The sequence below is a fragment of the Erpetoichthys calabaricus genome, chromosome 1 (assembly GCF_900747795.2).
Source record: "Erpetoichthys calabaricus chromosome 1, fErpCal1.3, whole genome shotgun sequence".
NCBI lineage: Eukaryota > Metazoa > Chordata > Cladistia > Polypteriformes > Polypteridae > Erpetoichthys > Erpetoichthys calabaricus.
Genome location: NC_041394.2, coordinates 343,918,686 through 343,940,429, shown reverse-complemented (window position 1 = coordinate 343,940,429; position 21,744 = coordinate 343,918,686). Strand labels below are relative to the sequence as shown.

The window sequence follows — 21,744 nt, the reverse complement described above, 5'->3', positions numbered from 1 at the left end:
AGATGAAGGAGAGCAGGTGGTCAATATGATTGCAAACAATGCACGAATTTGATTTGCATGTGACGTGTTCCACACGTCATTAATTTATACATCACAGTGTCGGCCGTTCTCCAATAAATTCTGAGCTTGACATGTATTTCGGAAAGTGGCATGTGTAACGCCGTTGACAATTCTCAATTGCTGGAAAGACGTTGGACCGGGCACATTTACCAACAGCATGTGAACAAAGAAGCATTCATCTTGATTGGGATGCACGGTGTACAGTCTGTCTATCGTAGTTTCTTTGAATATGCCAGGTTGTCCGTTGACTCGCTCTCCTCGCTTGCGTTGTTCAAATGATCTTCTACTCGCATTCCATGTGTAATACGTAGGGACTTCCGAATACAGCAGTGTTTTCACAAACACATCATTTTGACATAACGTAAAGAAAGCAGTTAATGTTGTAGTCGGTGGATTCAGGGTAATTTGTTGCACATTTGCAGCTGTGAAATAAACGCGTTGTCCATTTTCTAGATGTACTGCTAAGTGAACAACATCTGGACTTCGTTCATGTATGGGAAATGAAAGACTTCGCCATACAGCTTCATTGCTGCTTATCTATCTTCCAGCCTAATACTGTGTGATTTCATCGATATGTATCACCCTATTCCTATCACTTCTTTCTGGTTGCACGCCAAAAACTGCCATGTCGCTGCCTTTATTCACGTACTTACAAATGTATTTGATCGAAACATTGAAATAGAATCGTAAAATATTTAGTATAGCGTGTGTTGCTTTTACGTCCAACAGATGGTGCTGTGTTTTCAAAAAAAGCATTATTTGGTTTCTGAATGAGTCTTTGACCCGATGTTACCTTCCGGGCTTTGCTGAAACCTTCTAAAAGTCAATTTACAAAGTCGGTCCTGAAACGACGGAGACGTCCCTTACGGGTCTGTAACTGCGGGTCTACAACTGCAGTGACGTATGGTGCCGTGGCTCTGCAAGTGGATGCTACTCGAAGCTGCACTCACTGTTTCAGCCTCATGTCACCGGTAAAAGGTCAGAAAAGTCTGTGGTCATTTTATTCTGCGAAGGTCCTCATCCATTTATACTATTTAACTTTTGAACGCTGTTTTCCGCTGTTAGTCTCCATCTGTCACCAAAGCTCTCCAAATCTCTCTCTCTCTCCAAACAACCCAACACTGTTGAATAAGTGATGCATTTTATATAGGCTATCTGTTAATGTAGCGCCAAAGCTGTCAAACCAATGAAGCGCGCTGTGAAGCACTGATGACGTTCGAAGCTGACTCAAAATCATGTGACGGGCGCATTTGAAACAAGCCTTGAAGCGGCGAGCTCCAGTGCTTCAAAAGCTCGACACAGTGTCAAAACCTCAGTATCGAGCGGCCCATCACTAGGGTCACGTGACAGCCGTGTTTCGACTCGGGCTCAGACACAGTGATTCGACTCGGTACGCTTCAGATTGACTGACGCAAGCTTCGACGATTCGGTATCACTTTCCCATCTCTGCTCCTCAGTGTCTTCGCGTCGATGTGGTCGAGAGGGCTATACATGTCACTGGAAAATGTCAGAGACATTTGTGAAAATGGTGTAGAATCTGTTCAGTTCTGTCACTTGTTTGTTGGCGACGTGCTCCGATGTCCAGTAGGAGTGTGGCTGACCTCGGCATGCTAAACGTTAACTGAGAGAATGGACGGAAGTGTCATTGGTTTAGACTGCACTAGAAATTCCTCTACAAGGACAATGAGAGTGACGTGTCAAGGGCGGACTTCACACACGCTTTAAAAAGTTTGTGTTTACGCTGAGAAAGCACAGACGCGTGGACTAAGTGACTGACTAGTGTGGGGGACAGGAGGGCTTGTAATAAGATATCACTTGATATCCAAGGACTCTGAATAAATAGACAAACCATTAAACCACATGACCTGCTCTGGTGTCTCTCTAGACAGGGCCCTTTGCACTTTGACATTTACATGTGTTGGCTGGGATTGGCTCCAGCAGACCCCCGTGACCCTGTGTTCGGATTCAGCGGGTTGGAAAATGGATGGATGGATGGATGATTAGATATGCTGTTTTATAACCTTCATATGACACTTTTATGGGGTCTTTATTGTCCAGAGTGTAGTGGAATTCTCGCTTACAGATGCTAATAAACATGCAGCATGTCCCCATGATCAGAGATATATAATAATAATACTTCTTTACATTTTATATAGTGCTTTTCTCACTACTCAAAGCACTCTCCACACAGGGAGGACACAGGAAGCGAACCCACAATCCCTTACTGCAAAGCAGCAGCACTACCACTGCGCCACCTGTGAGAATATATGAAAGGCACTACAAGTGATGAGTTGGCAAACAGTTTTAAATTTTGCACATGTTGTCATTAGTCCAACTTAATGTGCCGACTATATGGCATATTGAAGAGAGGGGTTTTAACGGTAGGAGAAAGGGGGGTTTCAGGTAGGTGGGAGCAACCCAAATGCCAGTCCTGATGTGGGGACTACAGTTCCCATCAGGTAGCAGGAGTGCTCGGGGGCTGATGGGTGAACGTCTTAAGTCTGCCTTCCCTTCTAGAACTGAGACTGAAGCCTCATTACTTTCTAGTGACTTATACTGTTGATGTCCTGCTAAGTTGTCAGTTTTTACCAAACGTCATTGGGGGGAATGGCACTTAAAATATATCACCAGTTTGAAAATGAGAACCATGGAGAATTTGTCTAATGGCTCAAGTGTCCACCTGGCTTTAATATTCAGTCAGTAATGGCAATTGGGGGGGGGGGGTTATGTTTGTGTGCCAAATGTGGGGGGAATTGCAGCACTCACCATCACCGGCCTGCACCCACCATTTATGCAAACATAATGCTGCAGACACTTACTGCTGACACTCTGGGTGGAATTGGCTTTATTTCGATAGATAGATACTTTATTAATCCCAATAACATACGGCCTAAGGTTAAGCAGACACGTACTTATGATATTGGTGCAATTGACTGACCTGATGTTACACGTACACATTTAGTTTTATTCAGGTCATTTAGCACTGATGTGGGCAGTGCGGTGGGGGCACAGCATGTGTTCCTGTCACATAGAGCCATGAGCTCAGGTGTGATGATCACCCTGCTCGGGGTCTGTATGGAGTTTGCATGTTCTCCCTGTGTGTATATGGACCGAGTGTGTGTAAATGATGACCTGTTTTACAGATGGACATTTAAATTGGTTTCATTAAGGACTCTTAGTTGACAAAATCTGTTAATTCCTACATGTGGTGTACAGTGGTCCATCCATCCATTTTCCAACCCGCTGAATCCGAACACAGGGTCACGGGGGTCTGCTGGAGCCAATCCCAGCCAACACAGGGCACAAGGCAGGAAACAAGCCTGGGCAGGGTGCCAACCCACCGCAGGGTGTACAGTGGTGTGAAAAACTATTTGCCCCCTTCCTGATTTCTTATTCTTTTGCATGTTTGTCACACAAAATGTTTCTGATCATCAAACACATTTAACCATTAGTCAAATATAACACAAGTAAACACAAAATGCAGTTTGTAAATGGTGGTTTTGATTATTTAGGGAGAAAAAAAAATCCAAACCTACATGGCCCTGTATGAAAAAGTAATTGCCCCCTGAACCTAATAACTGGTTGGGCCACCCTTAGCAGCAATAACTGCAATCAAGCGTTTGCGATAACTTGCAATGAGTCTTTTACAGCGCTCTGGAGGAATTTTGGCCCACTCATCTTTGCAAAATTGTTGTAATTCAGCTTTATTTGAGGGTTTTCTAGCATGAACCGCCTTTTTAAGGTCATGCCATAGCATCTCAATTGGATTCAGGTCAGGACTTTGACTGGGCCACTCCAAAGTCTTCATTTTGTTTTTCTTCAGCCATTCAGAGGTGGATTTGCTGGTTTGTTTTGGGTCATTGTCCTGTTGCAGCACCCAAGATCGCTTCAGCTTGAGTTGACGAACAGATGGCCGGACATTCTCCTTCAGGATTTTTTGGTAGACAGTAGAATTCATGGTTCCATCTATCACAGCAAGCCTTCCAGGTCCTGAAGCAGCAAAACAACCCCAGACCATCACACTACCACCACCATATTTTACTGTTGGTATGATGTTCTTTTTCTGAAATGCTGTGTTCCTTTTACGCCAGATGTAACGGGACATTTGCCTTCCAAAAAGTTCAACTTTTGACTCATCAGTCCACAAGGTATTTTCCCAAAAGTCTTGGCAATCATTGAGATGTTTTTTAGCAAAATTGAGACGAGCCCTAATGTTCTTTTTGCTTAACAGTGGTTTGCGTCTTAGAAATCTGCCACGCAGGCTGTTTTTGCCCAGTCTCTTTCTTATGGTGGAGTCGTGAACACTGACCTTAATTGAGGCAAGTGAGGCCTGCAGTTCTTTAGACGTTGTCCTGGGGTCTTTTGTGACCTCTCGGATGAGTCGTCTCTGCGCTCTTGGGGTAATTTTGGTCGGCCGGCCACTCCTGGGAAGGTTCACCACTGTTCCATGTTTTTGCCATTTGTGTATAATGCCTCTCACTGTGGTTCGCTGGAGTCCCAAAGCTTTAGAAATGGCTTTATAACCTTTACCAGACTGATAGATCTCAATTACTTCTGTTCTCATTTGTTCCTGAATTTCTTTGGATCTTGGCATGATGTCTAGCTTTTGAGGTGCTTTTGGTCTACTTCTCTGTGTCAGGCAGCTCCTATTTAAGTGATTTCTTGATTGAAACAGGTGTGGCAGTAATCAGGCCTGGGGGTGACTACGGAAATTGAACTCAGGTGTGATACACCACAGTTAGGTTATTTTTTAACAAGGGGGCAATTACTTTTTCACACAGGGCCATGTAGGTTTGGATTTTTTTTTCTCCCTAAATAATAAAAACCATCATTTAAAAACTGCATTTTGTGTTTACTTGTGTTATATTTGACTAATGGTTAAATGTGTTTGATGATCAGAAACATTTTGTGTGACAAACATGCAAAAGAATAAGAAATCAGGAAGGGGGCAAATAGTTTTTCACACCACTGTAATTAAATGACACCCACCCTCTTTAGGGTCACGATGACATACCGATGAATGATTGTTCCTGCCTTGCACCCCAAGCTAGCTAGGATAAACTCTGGTCCCCTCCCTGACCCTGCTCAGGATTAAGTAGGTTAAAAAAATGACATGACCTGGCCAGATCTTGCATTTTAAAATGAAAGTGAAGGGGCAGGAGTCGAAACCTGAACCACTTTGTGGCTTCCACTTTGAAGAAGCAAAGGTTTTGAATAAGGAAGTAGTGCTTTCCGTTTCTGAAGCTTGCTTGTGGCAACAAAAGTAAAATAGAAGTTGATTACAGATTTTTAGTACTATTTTTCTTAAGGCGAGGCTACATTTCCTCTCCTCTTGCCTGCTAATTGCGACAGAGAAGTTTTCAATTTTCCACAGGCCCACACCTGACTTATCTGCATGTCCATTGCCTTGCTGTAGGTTCCGCTTGGATATCTTCTTTGTATCAAGCAAAAGAAATCAACTGTGTTTTGGCGTATTTTTCATACATCGCCGGGTCTGCTGTGAACGTGCTGCCTTCCAGCATTGTGTGGTTTATCTACTGCTTTTCCCCATCTAATTTGTGTTGTCTTGCATTTTCTCCATATGGAGACTGGAGCAGGCTGAGTCCATGTTAGTCCAAGATGTGAGACATACTCTCTAATGTCATTCCTTGTGATTTTATGTTTTGGTTTTTTAGAACAGTGGCCATGAAACACTGAACTTGCAAGGTGGTGTGATTGAGGCAGGGGCTACCTTTTAGATTACACTTGATTAGATTAGATAGAAATCATTTGTCCCCAGTGGGAAATTAAAACTTTACAGAAGTTCAAGAGATGTTAAAAAAAGTGAGTGTCTGTGTATATACAATTTCTTCATATCATAATTTGGCTGATATTTTATCATTACTGATGCTGGCAGCCTAACACTGTCAAATGCAGTGTCTCTCTATCCATCTATCATGAAAGATTTACTGGAGGTTGTCTCATTCCTCAGTGGCTGCTCATTTCTTCCACCGCTCCATTCCATGCAGCTCCCATAATCCATGCCCATTGCTTATATACTCACTCTACCTCACATCACTCATTTGGGGATCACACGATGTGCATTCGTTTTCAAGAACTGTGAAGATCCAAATTGGGATCCATCCTCCTTTTGATGGTCTCTCTATCTCAAGCCCACCCCACCCCAACTCCTCTGACAGTGTCTTTATCTCTCCCATTCTATCTCTCTCCCAAGTCCACAAGACCCCATACATCAGAACTATTCCGCCAACAGCACCAGTTCTTAAGAAGAATATCTCTGTAATGAGTGTGAGGAATGACTTGAAGAATAAACTATGATTTTTTTTTTTTTTGGTTGAAGTTCTCAATTCTAGTCTTCTCTCTCTACAGATAACAAGGAGGCTTCTATCTCACATTGTCCAATATGGAGAAGGTATTCCCAGCTGTCCAGGAACCTCAATATTTGCAGCACAAATATGACGAAGGCATCTTAGAAGAAGTGTGCAATGTAAAGGAGGAGACAGATCCCACACTGCACTGGGGCCTCCTTATGATGAATGGCATAGAAGTTGATGAAGAGCACTGTAAATGGAGGTCTGGACATCTTGAACAGGAGAGTGTCTGCATGAACAAGGAGGAGGAGGATGACTGTGATTGTGGACCTCTAGACTTTACGGTAGACTTTGAACAAATGTCTTATTATACTAATGTACAAAAAAAGGAAACTGTTAGTGTTACAAAGAAAGAGGACCTCAAGCATGAATCTGACTGGCAGAGTTTTAATCCAGATGAAGAGGCTCCTGCCGCCATACAGCATCCTTCTGTCCAGGTAAATCAGGAAATATTCATGAAGATAACTGCCAAAGCATCAGGTTCAAGACCTTCTCAAGAAGGTAGGTGCTCAAATACAAGACTTACCTTGAGGCTGTGGACTGACGGGATTGACCCGACATGCATGGCCTTTCTTTTATCACTTGACTCAGAATTGTAGTCTTATTGTGTTCTGTGCATTTTGTGCTATTAAGTTGAACCGTTCATTTTTGTATTGAACAAACTCATTTATGGCAGCAGAATTCATCGCCTTTACTTTGCTTAAAAACTAGCATGGCTGGCATTGACCAGCATTAAGCATAGTAAAAATGTCAACAGGAGTGGGGTCAGGTGGGCAGCATGCAGATGTTGATAAAACAAGTCCGCAATCAGAGCAGTGAGGTAAAATGTCAGTAGCTAAGTTTCCATCCAGTTTTTTGCGACGTTTTGTTATCGACAAACAGAATATACGTAAAAAAAAATGTGCGAAATTTGCTGTCTCCAGCCTGTTTCCATCAAACTGGCTTTTTATCGATAAAATGGTATGCGTGATGACGTCATCCCCCCGCAAAACGAACTGTCGCATAACTTTTGTTGTATCGCGAAAAAAATCTGCCCTTGAGCCGTTTCCATACATAATTTTGTGTATGTCGCAAATTATCTACCTTTTGTTTTCCACGTTACACCCCCTCCACTAAACAAAGAAACAAAGAAATGGAGAGATTATTCAGACAGTTTTTTGAAATTTGCCAGCTTACTGTTATTTCAGTTTCACAAATAATTGGAATTGTACATAATATCCGAAGACGACAGCAGAATGAAGCAGTTGCTTGTCTGATAACCCTAGAGCTCGAAGAAAGTACCCCAGTGCGACGAAACCCATGGGTATGGGAGAGACGACGGAATAAGACCTTCTGGGAGGAGGTGGTGGAGAGACACTTAACAGAAAATCTCTGGCTGCAACATTTTATAATGACACAGCCGACGTTTGAGATGTTGTGTGGATTCATCAGTCCTGATGTTGCACCCATCACAGGTTGCCACCGACCACTGGTTCCAACCCAAAAGCAGATTGCCATCGCCCTTTACAAGCTGGCAACCTGCGCCGAGTATAGAGTAGTTAGAGAAACTTTCGGGGTTAGTAAAACTACCGTCCATCAATGTGTATATGCTGTGTGCACCGCTATTAAAGAAAAATTAATGCGGCGTTATATCAGACTTCCGACTGTAGCGGGGGCCAATGAAATTGCATACCGCAATTCCTTGGTGCATCTTGTGCCACAGATTTACGGTGCGCTGGATGGCACGCATGTGCCTATTCTTCCCCCGATGGAAGGCTACCGCGATTACATTAATCGCAAAGGGTGGCCATCTATTGTTCTCCAGGCCCTTGTTGATGACAGGTGCATGATACGAGACATTTGCGTTGGCACTCCTGGAAGTGCCCATGATGCAGCTGTGTTTGCAGCATCGGATCTGTAAGGGTGAGCCTACCTTTCAACATCCCTTCTCAGTGCGATAACAACTGAATTAACCTGCTTCCCTTAAGGTTTTTAATTTAAACTGAAATTTGAATTAATACAAAATAACGATGTTTAATCAAAAAAAAAACCTCTCTTCATCAGACCATGAGAACCGCTCCGCCATTCTCGTTTTGATTGCACGTGATGAAAATGTGACACATTTATTTGCGCTAAAGCCCTTTTTTCCGACAAAAAGTGTTTCCAATGTAGTTTTTGCGACATCTGAAGTATCGATATGGAATTTATGCGTTAAAGTTAAACGGAAAAATATTATGTCGACATGTACAACATTTTATCGATAATTAGCATTTCCATCAGCAATATCGGTAAAAAAATTTGAAGCGCTAAATATTTTTTCGCAAAAACTCCTTGGATGGAAACCTGGCTAATGTCACCTAACGATTTCTGCCAATAATAAAGTCATGTAATGTACCATCATTTAATTGAGGATTCAAAAAGGTTTGACGAGGAGTCAAATTCTCATAGAGCAAATATGAAATTCTCCTGGATCTTTTCTCTACAAATACCTTTGTATGTATTCCTAGTGACATTTGCATTTGCAGGATAGATGAACAATGTACAAGAGTCCATGTATTATGATAGATCAGGGGTCGGAAACCTTTTTGGCTGAGAGAGCCATGAACGCCACATATTTTAAAATGTAATTCCGTTAGAGCCATACAATGTGTTTAAAACTAAATACAAGTAAATGTGTGCACTTTATGTAAGACCAACACTTTTAAAGTACAATAAGTCTCTGAATTCTTTTTAATAACGTTGTTATGCTGTTGCTAACCAATGATGAATAAAGTACTTCTTACCATTAATGCGACTTCTGGTGCTGCATGGTTTTGCTGATGGCTTTGTAGTCTGGTTGATACGTGGTGAGGTTAAGCTTCATGCAGGCGTTGAGACTTCCATCCGTTAAACGTGATCGTAGGTTGGTCTTAATGTTCTTTAGATGTGAAAGAGACTGCTCACATGCATACGTAGAGCCAAACATTGTCAGTACAGCAATACTCACACGCTGCAGTGTGTGGTATGTGACGGGAAGCGCATTCCAAGTTTTGACAAGGTTTTTTCATTTCTCCCCACTTGTGTTTTCTCGCCAACTCTGCTTGCTGTCGTGCAAGTCTTTCCAAATCTTCATTCAGTGACTTGAACTTATTCACCCACATGTCTGAGGCCTTCAGGTCAGCAGTTTGTAGCTCAAAATCTCTGACGGAGACACCGGGGATGTAACTCAGGTCGGCGCTGTCCACTGCATACTCGTGTGGATGGGTGATGAACTTAAAAAGATGAGTGCTCTCACGAAATTCTCCAAAGCGCGCTTTGAATGACTGCTGGAGATTAGATGTGAAGCCCGCTAGCTGCTGAAGATCAAGATGTTGAGCAGGGTCACTTGCTGTGCATGCATCTTTAAACTCTCCCAGTTTTTCAAAGTGTAGTAAACGACCTGTTTCAATGTCGGCGATGAAGAGTTCTAGCTTGTTTTCAAATGCAAACACGGCTTGTTGAAGGGATAAGACTGTATTTCCAACGCCTTGCATTTTCACATTGAGCTGGTTCAGATGTTCAGTCATGTCCACGAGATAGCTAACACTGAGTGGCTCCTGAAGTTCTACTAACTCAGGATGCTTGACATTTTTCATTTCAAGAAAAGTCCGGATTTCGCTCAGACAAGCCGCGAAACGGCTGAGCACCTTCCCTCTTGACAACCAATGCACATTGCTGTGCAGAAGCAGACCAGGATAATTATTCCCAACTTCATCCAGCAGTGTTTTAAATTGGCAATCATTTAAAGCTCGGGCAACAATAAAGTTGACCACCCGAATGACCAGCAACATCACCTCACCAAGCTGCTCGCCACACATCTGAGCACAGAGCACCTCCTGATGTAGGATGCAGTGAAAACTTAGGATGGGTCTCTTTTCATGTTCACGAAGAAGTGCTACAAATCTTCTGTTTTTCCCCACCATGCACAGAGCACCATCAGTACACACCGAAATAAGTTTATCCATCGGTAGATTTTTTTCTTTAGCGAGCTCAGTGAAAGACTTGAATAAATCCTCCCCTCTTGTTGTCCCTTTCATAGGCAAAACCTTCATACGTGTCCTTGACTCGTTAGCTCTTCGTTTAATGCAGAGTACAAATCTCCTCTCTATATATAAATTCCTAAGCCTAAAAGTGCAACGATTCTATGTTACGTTTTTGTCACCTTTTTTGGCATGCTTTAAAATTGGGCTTATTTTAAAACCGACATATATATTTGGTATCATTCTTTTCAGAATTTATCGAGCTTTAATGTGATCTTGTTAGATTTTCAGATTCTTATTTCATTTTTAAATTATAAATTAAAAAATATCAAGAACTTGCGTCCCAAGAGACGAGACTTTGTGCCAAGAAATTTAACTACAACCGAGGGCTGGAAATAAAAGACAGAGTAGATGACAAAGACAGCTGCTGTACAGGCTTTTAAATGTTCGACGCACCACGCGAGATGCAGATTACATTTCGAGTCTGCCAAAAAAAGAAATATACACACAAATCGCAAACATACATGTAGTATATTATTGTGAGCGGTCAACTTTTCATTTTTGTCTCATTCGTCAGCCCTCCTGCAGATTTGTTTCATCAACATTGAAAGCTGAAATTTAACTTCACTTTCCAGACACCCTCAAGCTTTGTTGTGACTACTGGTTTTATGAAGCTGCATGAGATGAGAAGCTCTGCATGGTCCCATCTGCCTTGATGCAGGAGTTATATAAATAAAATGTATTATTATTAGTTTAGTTTATGTATTTATAAGGCATAATGTTAAAACAACCAGTGGTTGACCAAAGTACTTTCCAACTTTAAACTCATAAAAAATAAAGAAAACATACAACAAGAAATGGGTAATATAAAAACAAAAATACAAATAAACACACTTCTAAGACACCTAAAAATCCTGAGTACACAAATTAGTTTTTAGCCTGGATTTGAAACACTCAGTGGTGGGGGTTGATCGAACATGGCGAGGAAGACTACTCCACCTTTACACCTCAAATGACTGCTTGGCACAAAAAGCAGCAGCAGCATATTGGCTGACCTCAGAACTCCATGAGGACAGTCGGGTGTATGAGGTCAGTGAGGTAAGCTGGAGCTAACCTGTGCAAAACTTCAATTTTAAAATTGACTCTAAATTTCACAGATGTGAACAAATAGCAGCATGGATTAATGTCTCAAAATCTTGTAAAAAAATGGGCCTTTTTTATATACTCTCAGTTGATAAAAAGAGTCATTAACAACTTTATTTGCTTATCAAATTTAATGTCGGCATTAAACGATACCAGAATTTTTCACATAGGGTTTTAACATAACGGAACGTGACCCTAGATCACAGATTGTTATTAACAAGACTCGTAGATTCAAAAATTAAACTTTCCACCTTGCTGTCATTCATTTTTTTAAAAAACTACCTGCCATCCATTGCATAATGTTATTTAGGTAGTCGAACTGGCATTTTAGTGCATCCCAGCTGCCAGATCTCAAAGGGAAATACAACTGTCATGCTTTATTACAATGTGGCTTAGGGGTAACATACACAATGAAAATAAAAAAACAGCTAAGCACTGACCCTTGTGGAACCCCATACAAGAGGGGGGCAGTGTCAGATGATGATCCATTAAAAGAAACTGAGAAAGTTCTAATTTCCAAAAAAGAAGTGAACCATTTGAGAGCAGAGCATGAAATGTTGGTCCAGTTTTCCAGGCACTCTAGAAGAATGTGGTGATCTACAATTTCAAAAGTAGCACTGAGATCTAACAACATTAATACTGCAGTCTTTTTAGAATCTACTGACAGCCTCAGATCATTTGTTACTTTAATAAGTGCAGACTCTGTACTATGTTTTGTACAGAAACCAGATTGAAAATATCAAATATATTCATTTAAAAAAAAAAAGCCACAGTTGCTGAAAAACAGCTTTTTCCAGTATTTTGGAAAGGAATGGAAGTTTCAAAATTGGCCTATAGTTACTCGAATCGGTAGAGTCAAGACCTGCCTTTTCGCAGAGAGGGTGCAAAACTGCATGTTTTAAAAAAAAAAAAAAAAAACGCTGGTACTTGTCCTGAAGTAACAGAACTATTTATAATTTACAGAAAAGGACCTATGCCCAAAAAGGAATAGGGTCTAATGGATGTGTGGAGGGTTTGAAATCTGAGACGACTTTACATAAGTAAGAGAGTGAAATAGGCTGAATGTTATTTAAGTGGGGGGGGGGGGGGGGGGGTGCATGCTGGAGTAACTACTACTAGTGTACCACTAGAACATACATCAATGCAGATATCTTAACAAAGAAATTCAGGAACATATCACAACTCAGTAAGGATATCTTACCATTGTCACTGTCGGGTGTGTTTGTCAAAGTGCTTAATGTGTTGAAAAGTACAGTGTCCCTGAAGGGCAACTGACAAAAAATTTAAAGGTGTAAACAAGGTGATGCACACAATTAAATGTGGTGCCACGCAAAATTAGAGATGGCACGCTCACAATCGGAGAGGTGACGACAAGTAAAAGAGTGCGGAAAGGGTAGGTTCCATGGCAAAACAAAAGGACAACACTGATTGGTGGCAAGGTTTGCCTGTCAGTCCACAGGGAAAGTTTCCAGTTAAGTGTTGTGCTGAGTGAGGGAAAGTTAATATAGCAATCTTTTTTCAACTAAATTGTTGGTGATCATAGTTTCCGGTGTATGCACACGAAAGTGTACATCAACATGCGGACATCTATTTCTTACCCATTCCATACAGTTTTACTTGTTATCACCCCTCTGATTGTGAGTGTGTCATCTCTAACTTTGCGCTGCACCACATTTAATTTTGCATGTCTCCTCGTTTGAATGTGCGTGTCACCTTGTTTAATTGTGGGAGCCACATTTAATTCTGTGCTTCACATCTTCTTTACATTTTTTGTTGCTTGCCCTTTGGGGCCACCATAGTCAAAACAAGTCAAAAAAATGTATTTCTCTAGCTGACTTAACATCCTCTTAGAAAACATCTAAAAAATATTTTAGTTTATTTCTTACACTTTCTTTCTGCCCTTCTAAAGTCTTGTCTGAGCGCTCTAGTGGTTTTATTGAGCCATGGTTGAAACTTTGCTCTGGATTACCTATGCTTAAAGGGACCACTAAGTCCAGGATTGTTTTTGATTAAAAATGTTCACCAACTCATCCATAGTAGAATTTTTAAATGGATTTACTGTGGTCATTATGGAAGGGAGAACAGTAAAAGTTCTCCAAACTGGGTCAAAGTGAAATTATTGATAATTCGCGAGTAACAGGGTGGAGGACGACACTTCCCAACAGAACCCAGGATGTTGGCACAGTAGGCATATGGTCTGAAATACAGGGGGCACATATTTACAAGTCACTGATATTAAAGCCATATAATAAAACCAGATCCAACGTGTGGCCACGTTCATGCGTTCTGCTAAAAACAGACTTGAGTCAGATTAAAAGCTTCCATCACAAGCAGCTTGTCAGGACAGCAAATATGAATATTCAAACACCCCACAATTAAAACCCTATCCCATTTGTGCACAGTCATATCAAGAAAGTCTGAAAAATCTTATATGCTTGCTGTAGGAGGACCGTATAGTACAGCACAGAGTAGTGGCTCATGAATTCCAACTTTGATCAGCTCTTATAAGATTCTGCAGGCATTAAGCAACCGCTATAAAGGTTTTTTAAACAAAAGCAATTCCTCCGGAACAAGCCAATTTAAAACACCCCGCTCACCTGCACTAACCCAGTTCCTGCATAGGAAGAAAAAATCCAAGCCATGAGATCTGATAAAATCATTTAAAATATCTTATTTGTGATGGATCTTGAGTTCAACAAGGCCACCATCAGAACAGATATCGCAGGTTGAGGAGTGCAGCCTTTCAGACACGGGCACACAAGAACCTTAAAGTTAACTCCTCGCTTTGTGCAGGGGAGCCACCCTTGCTTAAGGCATCCAGATGCCCCGCCAGACACAGCAGGAAGGACCAAGCAGGACAGGTGAAACATGGGAATGTGGTAATCTGATTTCAAAGAACACCTATTGTTCATGCGAGGAATCACTTACTGTAGTTGAAACCCAGTCTCTACACCCATCTCTGTAGAACCTGGAAGGCAGAGTGGCCTTCTAGCTTCTTTTGCTTCCTTGGGTGCACCGTGCAGATTGCTTCACCCAGATACATCCGGACCGATGTGTCTGCATCACTTCTTGGGCATTCAAAACCACAAAGATTTAAAACAAGAGAATATGAACTTTTCATGTACAGTAATCCCTCCTCGATCGCGGGGGTTGCGTTCCAGAACCCCCTCGCGAAAGGTGAAAATCTGCGAAGTAGAAACCATATGTTTATATGGTTATTTTTATATTGTCATGCTTGGGTCACAGATTTGTACAGAAACACAGAAGGTTGTAGAGAGACAGGAACTTTATTCAAACACTGCAAACAAACATTTGTCTCTTTTTCAAAAGTTTAAACGTGCTCCATGACAAGACAGAGATGACAGTTCCATCTCACAATTCAAAGAATGCAAACATATCTTCCTCTTCAAAGGAGTGCGCTTCAGGAGCAGAGAATGTCAGAGAGAGAGAAAAAAGCAAACAATCAAAAATCAATAGGGATGTTAGACAAAACAGCTGTAAGGAAGGGAGAAATGTGAAGGTAGTCTTTCAGCATTTTTTAGAGGAGCGTCCGTATCCTCTAGGCCAGTGTGCGAACAGACCCTCTGCTCACACCCCCTCCATCAGGAGCAGAGAATGTCAGAGAGAGTGAGAGAAACAGAGAAAACCAAACAATCAAAAATCAATACGTGCTGTTCGAGCTTTTAAGTATGCCCAGCACCTTGCGGGAAGCATGTCGCTTGACAAAGCAGCTGCAAGGAAGGGAGCAGTGTGAAGATAATCTTTCAGCATTTTTAGATGAGCGTCCGTATCGTCTAGGGTGCGAACAGCCCCCCCTGACAGAGGGGGTGTGAGCAGGGGGGCTGTTCGCACCCTAGACGATACGGACGCTCATCTAAAAATGCTGAAAGATTATCTTCACATTGCTCCCTTCCTTGCAGCTGCTTTGTCAAGCGACATGCTTCCCGCACCGTGCCTCGCATACTTAAAAGATCAAACAGCACATATTGATTTTTGATTGTTTGCTTCTCTCTCTCTCTCTTGCTCTGACAAACAATCAAAAATCAATATGTGCTGTTTGATCTTTTAAGTATGCGAAGCACCGTGCGGGAAGCATATCGCTTGACAAAGCAGCCACATGTAAGCCCAACAAGGAAGGGAGCAATGTGAAGGTAATCTTTCAGCGTTTTTTGAGGAGAGGCCGTATCCTCTAGGGGTACGAACAGCCCCCGTGTTCACAATATATTTGAGGAGTTTTATTTAATACGTAATACGCGCTCTGGTTGGGTAGCTTCTCAGCCATCTGCCAATAGCGTCCCTTGTATGAAATTAACTGGGCAAACCAACTGAGGAAGCATGTACCCGAAATTAAAAGACTCATTGTCTGCAGAAATCCGCGAACCAGCAAAAAATCTGCGATATATATTTAAATATGCTTGCATATAAAATCCGTGATAGAGTGAAGCCGCGAAAGTCGAAGCGCGATATAGTGAGGGATTTCTATACTATTATTCTTCATCCTACTACTGTTGTTGTTATTATTATTTTAAATAATGGCACTATATGAATAGAACTACATAGGGATCTGTAGAGTCATTAAGGACTTTAGATTTTACATTACTTTTCCTGCTAAGTAGTTTCTTAAAAGTAGGACCTGCAATAACAAGTTGAAGAGAACAATAACATGAGAACACAGCTGGAAACTTCTTAAGGGTCAATTCTGCACAAACATCAGAAAGGTTTTCTTCACACAGAGAACCACAGACACTTGGAAAAAGTGACCAAGTAGTGTGGTAAACAGTAGGATTTTAGAGACCTTCAAAACTCGACTTGATGTTATTTTAGAAGGATTAAGGGGTTAGGACTGGCAAGCTTCGTTGGGCTGAATAGCCTGTTCTCGTCAAGGTTGTTCTAATGTTCTAAAGTCGTCCGAGGACAGTGTACCTTTAGTAAAGTGTATACAAAGCCCTTTGGGACAAAGACACAATTCTCCTTGATTTCACCCTCTGCTCCAAAGTTTAAAATCAGTAATCAAACAATTTCAGATATGATTAAAGTGCACTTTGCAGCTTCTCATTTAAGATTTGCATAAATTAATGCTTACAACACTTTCTACAAGGTCCCCCCATTTTTCTGCACCATAATGTTTGGGAAACAACAAAGTCTGGTCTATTAAAGCTGTTGTCCTATTTTAGACTTTTATCGCATATCCCTCACATGCAATGAACTGATTGAAGTCTGCGATTCATAGACATCAACAGGGGCTGAGGATTTTCTCTGGTGATGGTCTCCCAAGTTTCTAATGTTGCTATCTTTAGCTCCTGCTTGCTTAGGGGGTTTGTCCGCTTAAATTGTCTCTTTGGCATATGGAAGGTCTTCTCAATTGGATTGAAATCGGGTGACTGTCTTGGCCATTCAAGAAGTTTCCATTTTTTTTAGCTTTTTTTTTTTTTAATTTTATTTATTAAGTTTTATTGTAATCATTCCATACAAATAGATCAATTTATAACCAAACAAAATTGAAGACAAATCAAACCCCATCCCTGAGAAGGAGAGCTAAGCCAAAGGAGAATTGCTTAGGGCTTTTTAATAAGGCAACAATAAATAAAAGAAAGGGAGAAATAAATATAGAGGTAAATAAGAGATGGAGAAGGGAATTAAATGCGGTAATAGTTATTTCTCTTATTCTAAAATCATAACCTGGTTATAACCTGGTTATAAGATCATAACCTGGTTCTACTTCAGCCTCACTACAAACCAAAAGTGAGGGTCCTACCTGCAACCACATGACGTACAGAAGGAACTCCGAGTCCAGCTCAGGGTGGTGAAGGAGCAGTACAGGAGAAAGCTGGAGCAGAAGTTGCAGAATAACAGCATGAAGGAAGTGTGGGATGGGATGAAGATCATCACTGGCTGCAGCTCGAAGCGGGGTACCACCATCGAGAGAGACGTGAAGAGAGCAAACCAAATGAACATCTTCTTTAACAGGTTTGACCACCCTAACCCACTCTCACACTCACCTTGGAGTACTGCACCCTCCACACATCCTTCTGCTGATACCAGCATAGGAGAGACATCCCCACCCATAATTACAACAGCGCAGGTGAGCTGAGGAGACTTCGTGCCAGCAAAGCAGCGGGTCCAGATGGAGTATCGCCATGACTGCTGAAGGTCTGTGCATCGGAGCTGGGGGGGTCCTCTACAGCGCATCTTCAACCTGAGCCTGGAACAGGGGAGAGTCCCGAGGCTTTGGAAAACATCTTGCATCACCCCAGTCCCAAAGGTATCGCGTCCTAGTGAGCTGAATGACTTTCGGCCTGTTGCTCTGACATCACGTGATGAAGACAATGGAGAGGCTGCTGCTTCACCACCTTAGGCCACAGGTTCAACACGCCCTTGACCCTCTGCAGTTGGCATATCAGGAGAAGGTGGGAGCGGAGGATGCCATCATCTATATGCTACACCGATCCCTCTCCCACTTAGACAGAGGCAGTGGTGCTGTAAGAATTATGTTTCTAGACTTCTCTAGCGCCTTCAACACAATCCAACCTCTGCTCCTTAGGGACAAGCTGACAGAGATGGGAGTAGATTCATACCTAGTGGCATGGATCGTGGACTATCTTAAAGACAGACCTCAGTATGTGCGTCTTGGGAACTGCACGTCTGACATTGTGGTCAGCAACACAGGAGCGCCACAAGGGACTGTACTTTCTCTGGTCCTGTTCAGCCTATATACATCAGACTTCCAATACAACTTGGAGTCCTGCCACGTGCAAAAGTTCACTGATGACACTGCTATCGTGGGCTGCATCAGGAATGGGCTGGAGGAGGAGTATAGGGACCTAATCAATGACTTTGTTAAATGGTGTGACTCAAACCACCTACAACTGAACACCAGCAAAACCAAGGAGCTGCTGGTGGATTTTAGGAGGCCCAGACCCCTCATGAACCCCGTGATCATCAGAGGTGACTGTGTACAGATGGTGCAGACCTATAAATATCTGGGAGTGCAGCTGGATGATAAATTAGACTGGACTGCCAATACTGATGCTCTGTGCAAGAAAGGACAGAGCCGACTATACTTCCTTAGAAGGCTGGCATCCTTCAACATCTGCAATAAGATGCTGCAGATGTTTTATCAGACAGTTGTGGCGAGCGCCCTCTTCTACGCGGTGGTGTGCTGGGGAGGCAGCATTAAGAAGAAAGACGCCTCATGCCTGGACAAACTGGTGAGGAAGGCAGGCTCTATTGTTGGCATGGAGCTGGACGGTTTAACATCTGTGGCAGAGTGAAGGGCGCTCAGCAGGCTCCTATCAATTATGGAGAATCCACTGCATCCACTAAATAGTATCATCTCCAGACAGAAGAGCAGCTTCAGCGACAGACTGCTGTCACTGTCCTGCTCCACTGACAGATTGAGGAGATCGTTCCTCCCCCAAACTATGCGACTCTTCAATTCCTCCCGGGGGGGGGTAAACGTTAACATTTAACATTATACAAAGTTATTGTCTGTTTTTCACCTGCATTATTTTCAATCTTTAATTTAATATTATTTATTGTATCAGTATGCTGCTGCTGGATAATGTGAATTTCCCCTTGGGATTAATAAAGTATCTATCTATCTATCTATCATTATATTGATTAGATCCTGCCAGGCTTTCAAAAAATTTTGTACAGATCCTCTAACTGAGAATTTGATTTTTTCCAATTTCAAATAATATGAAACATCGGTTTCCCACTGACTTATCAGAGGAGAGTTAGGATTCTTCCAATTTAACAGAATAAGACGCATGCCAAAAGTGTAGTGAATGCAATCACCGTTTGCTTGTCCTTCTCCACTTCAAGTTCGTCTGGGAGAACACTGAACACAGTTGTTAATGGGTTAGGAGGAATCCACATTACTAACCGAGAATGCTAAACCGGATGGACGTAGGGACATCCGGCCATGGGCCGTAGCCACAAAAAGACGTACTGCGCAGGCGCCCCAAGAAATGAGGCGCCGCGAGAGGCGGCCGCGACCACAGAAAAAAGGAGTGAGCACAGAAAAAAGGAGTCAAATGCAGGCGACGCACACACCGCCGCACAAAAGCCATTGCACACGAAACTAGCACACAAAAAAAAAGAAGCCGCTCGCGCCCCACAAATCCCACACCCACCTCCAAGGGCCCCCCCTCCCCCCTACAAGCAGCAGACGGGACACACACAAAGAGGACGATTCAACAAGCCCCTGGCACACAAAAAGAAAGAAGACGCTCGCGCCCCACCAATCCCACCACCCCCTCCAAGCAACATCCCCCCCAGACGCCGGCAAAGCACACAGCGCCGCACGAATCCCATTGCACACGAAACGGGACACATACAAAGAGGAGGATTCAACAAGCTCCTACCACACCAAAAAAAAGAAGCCGTGACCGCCACACCAAGCCCATTAGAGACGAAACGGGACAGACTACGGACATGGCACACGAAACGTTCACAACAACGACGATTCAGACCCACAAACACACTAACATCAATAAGAAGTGACACCCAAAGCCCCATTTCTAAAGGAACCGTCCGCAGACACCTGCTAAACGATTGCGCCACTTAGCTGACAACGTGTTCAATAATGAGTCCACTATTGAGGAAAATTCATTGGGATTAATGAATGTCATTTGCAATCATTGTCATTCACTTAACTTCCCTGAAGAAACAACTGGCAATACAAGTAATGAATTTACACGTTGTTGTCAAAAGGGTCAGATTAGACTGCCTCCTTTACATTCATATCCTGAATATCTACAGAAGCTTCTAACTAACGATGTACCTGAAAGTAAAAACTTTATGAACTGCATTAGATCCTACAATAGTTCATTTGCTTTTGCATCTACCGCAGTAAATATTAGGCCAGCAAAAGGCAATGGCCCATACTGCTTTCGCATATGTGGACAAATATTGCATTGCATTGGAACGGTGCACCCTGAAACAAATCAACAACGCAAATATGCACAAATCTACACACACAGCCCCATTTCTAAATGAACCGTCCGTATTAAACATACGTCATCTCAACACGTTCACACTATGCAGCATGGGTGGATCTCATTACAATAAGGCACTATTAACCGTTCAACCGCATAAAAGGCTCCATATTAACAGTGAGTGCGATCCTCCTTATTACTTATCCATATTTATCACGCTCAAGAACAAACAAGTCATAAATTCACAATCACGGGTACAAAATGATACGGCTCGGATAACGGGACCAAACACAATTCACACTATGCAGCATAGGTGGATCTCGTTACAATGAGGCACTATTAACCGTTCAACCGCAGAAAAGGCTCCATATTAACAGTGAGTGCCCGTCCGTATTAAACATACGTCATCTCAACACCTTCACACTATGCAGCATAGGTGGATCTCCTTACACTGAAGCACTATTAACCGTTCAACTGCAGAAAAGGCTCCATATTAACAGTGAGTGCGATCCTCCTTATTACTTATCCATATTTCTCACGCTGAAGAACAAACAAGTCATAAATACACGATCACAGGTACAAAACGATACGGCTCGGATAACGGGACCAAACACACGAACCCGCATGAAAAAACAAAATACACGGCGGCGCTTACAACACGCTTCTGAACCTCCGGAAGAAAAAATGTCTCGGCTCCAAAAACGCAAAGCTCAACTAACACATTATCAGAAACGAGCGCGTATGGACAGACACACTGAACGTAGACGCATACAGCGCGCGTCTCAAAGTGCTGCATCGAAACAGGCACGGATTCAAAACGAAACACCTCCCACCTCAGACATACAGAAACGGCAGCGAAGGGACAAAATAAATAAAGGTGGCTGACAACGCGTTCAATGATGAGTCCACTATTGAGGAAAATTCATTGGGATTAATGAATGTCATTTACAATCATTGTCATTCACTTAACTTCCCTGAAGAAACAACTGGCAATACAAGTAATGAATTTACACGTTGTTATCAAAACGGTCAAATTGGACTGCCTCCTTTACATTCATATCCTGAATATCTACAGAAGCTTCTAACTAACGATGTACCTGAAAGTGAAAACTTTATGAACTGCATTAGATCCTACAAATCGATATCCACTATGAACATGAACAGTGGCACTGCACATGACATCCGTCTTGCAAAACTGTTATTGATGAATGTACAATGGCATCCACTCACTTACTCAACACCATTCATAAACTT

The 21,744-nt window shown here is 42.3% G+C and overlaps 1 protein-coding gene across 3 annotated transcripts in view; it reads left to right on the top strand.

Moving 5' to 3' along the window:
• The window catches only part of LOC114665071 (zinc finger protein 329-like), a 75,302-nt gene that overhangs the window by 37,542 nt on the left and 16,016 nt on the right, over nucleotides 1-21,744 (top strand). For 2 of the 3 annotated variants that reach the window (XM_051926446.1, XM_051926440.1), the window contains exon 2: nucleotides 6,430-6,932. The exons of the other annotated variant lie outside the window; for it this stretch is intronic. In XM_051926446.1, coding sequence (XP_051782406.1) covers nucleotides 6,464-6,932 — 469 coding nt within the window. In that variant the 5' untranslated portion in view covers nucleotides 6,430-6,463. The remainder of the gene's footprint in view (nucleotides 1-6,429; nucleotides 6,933-21,744) is intronic. 3 annotated transcript variants of the gene reach the window in all.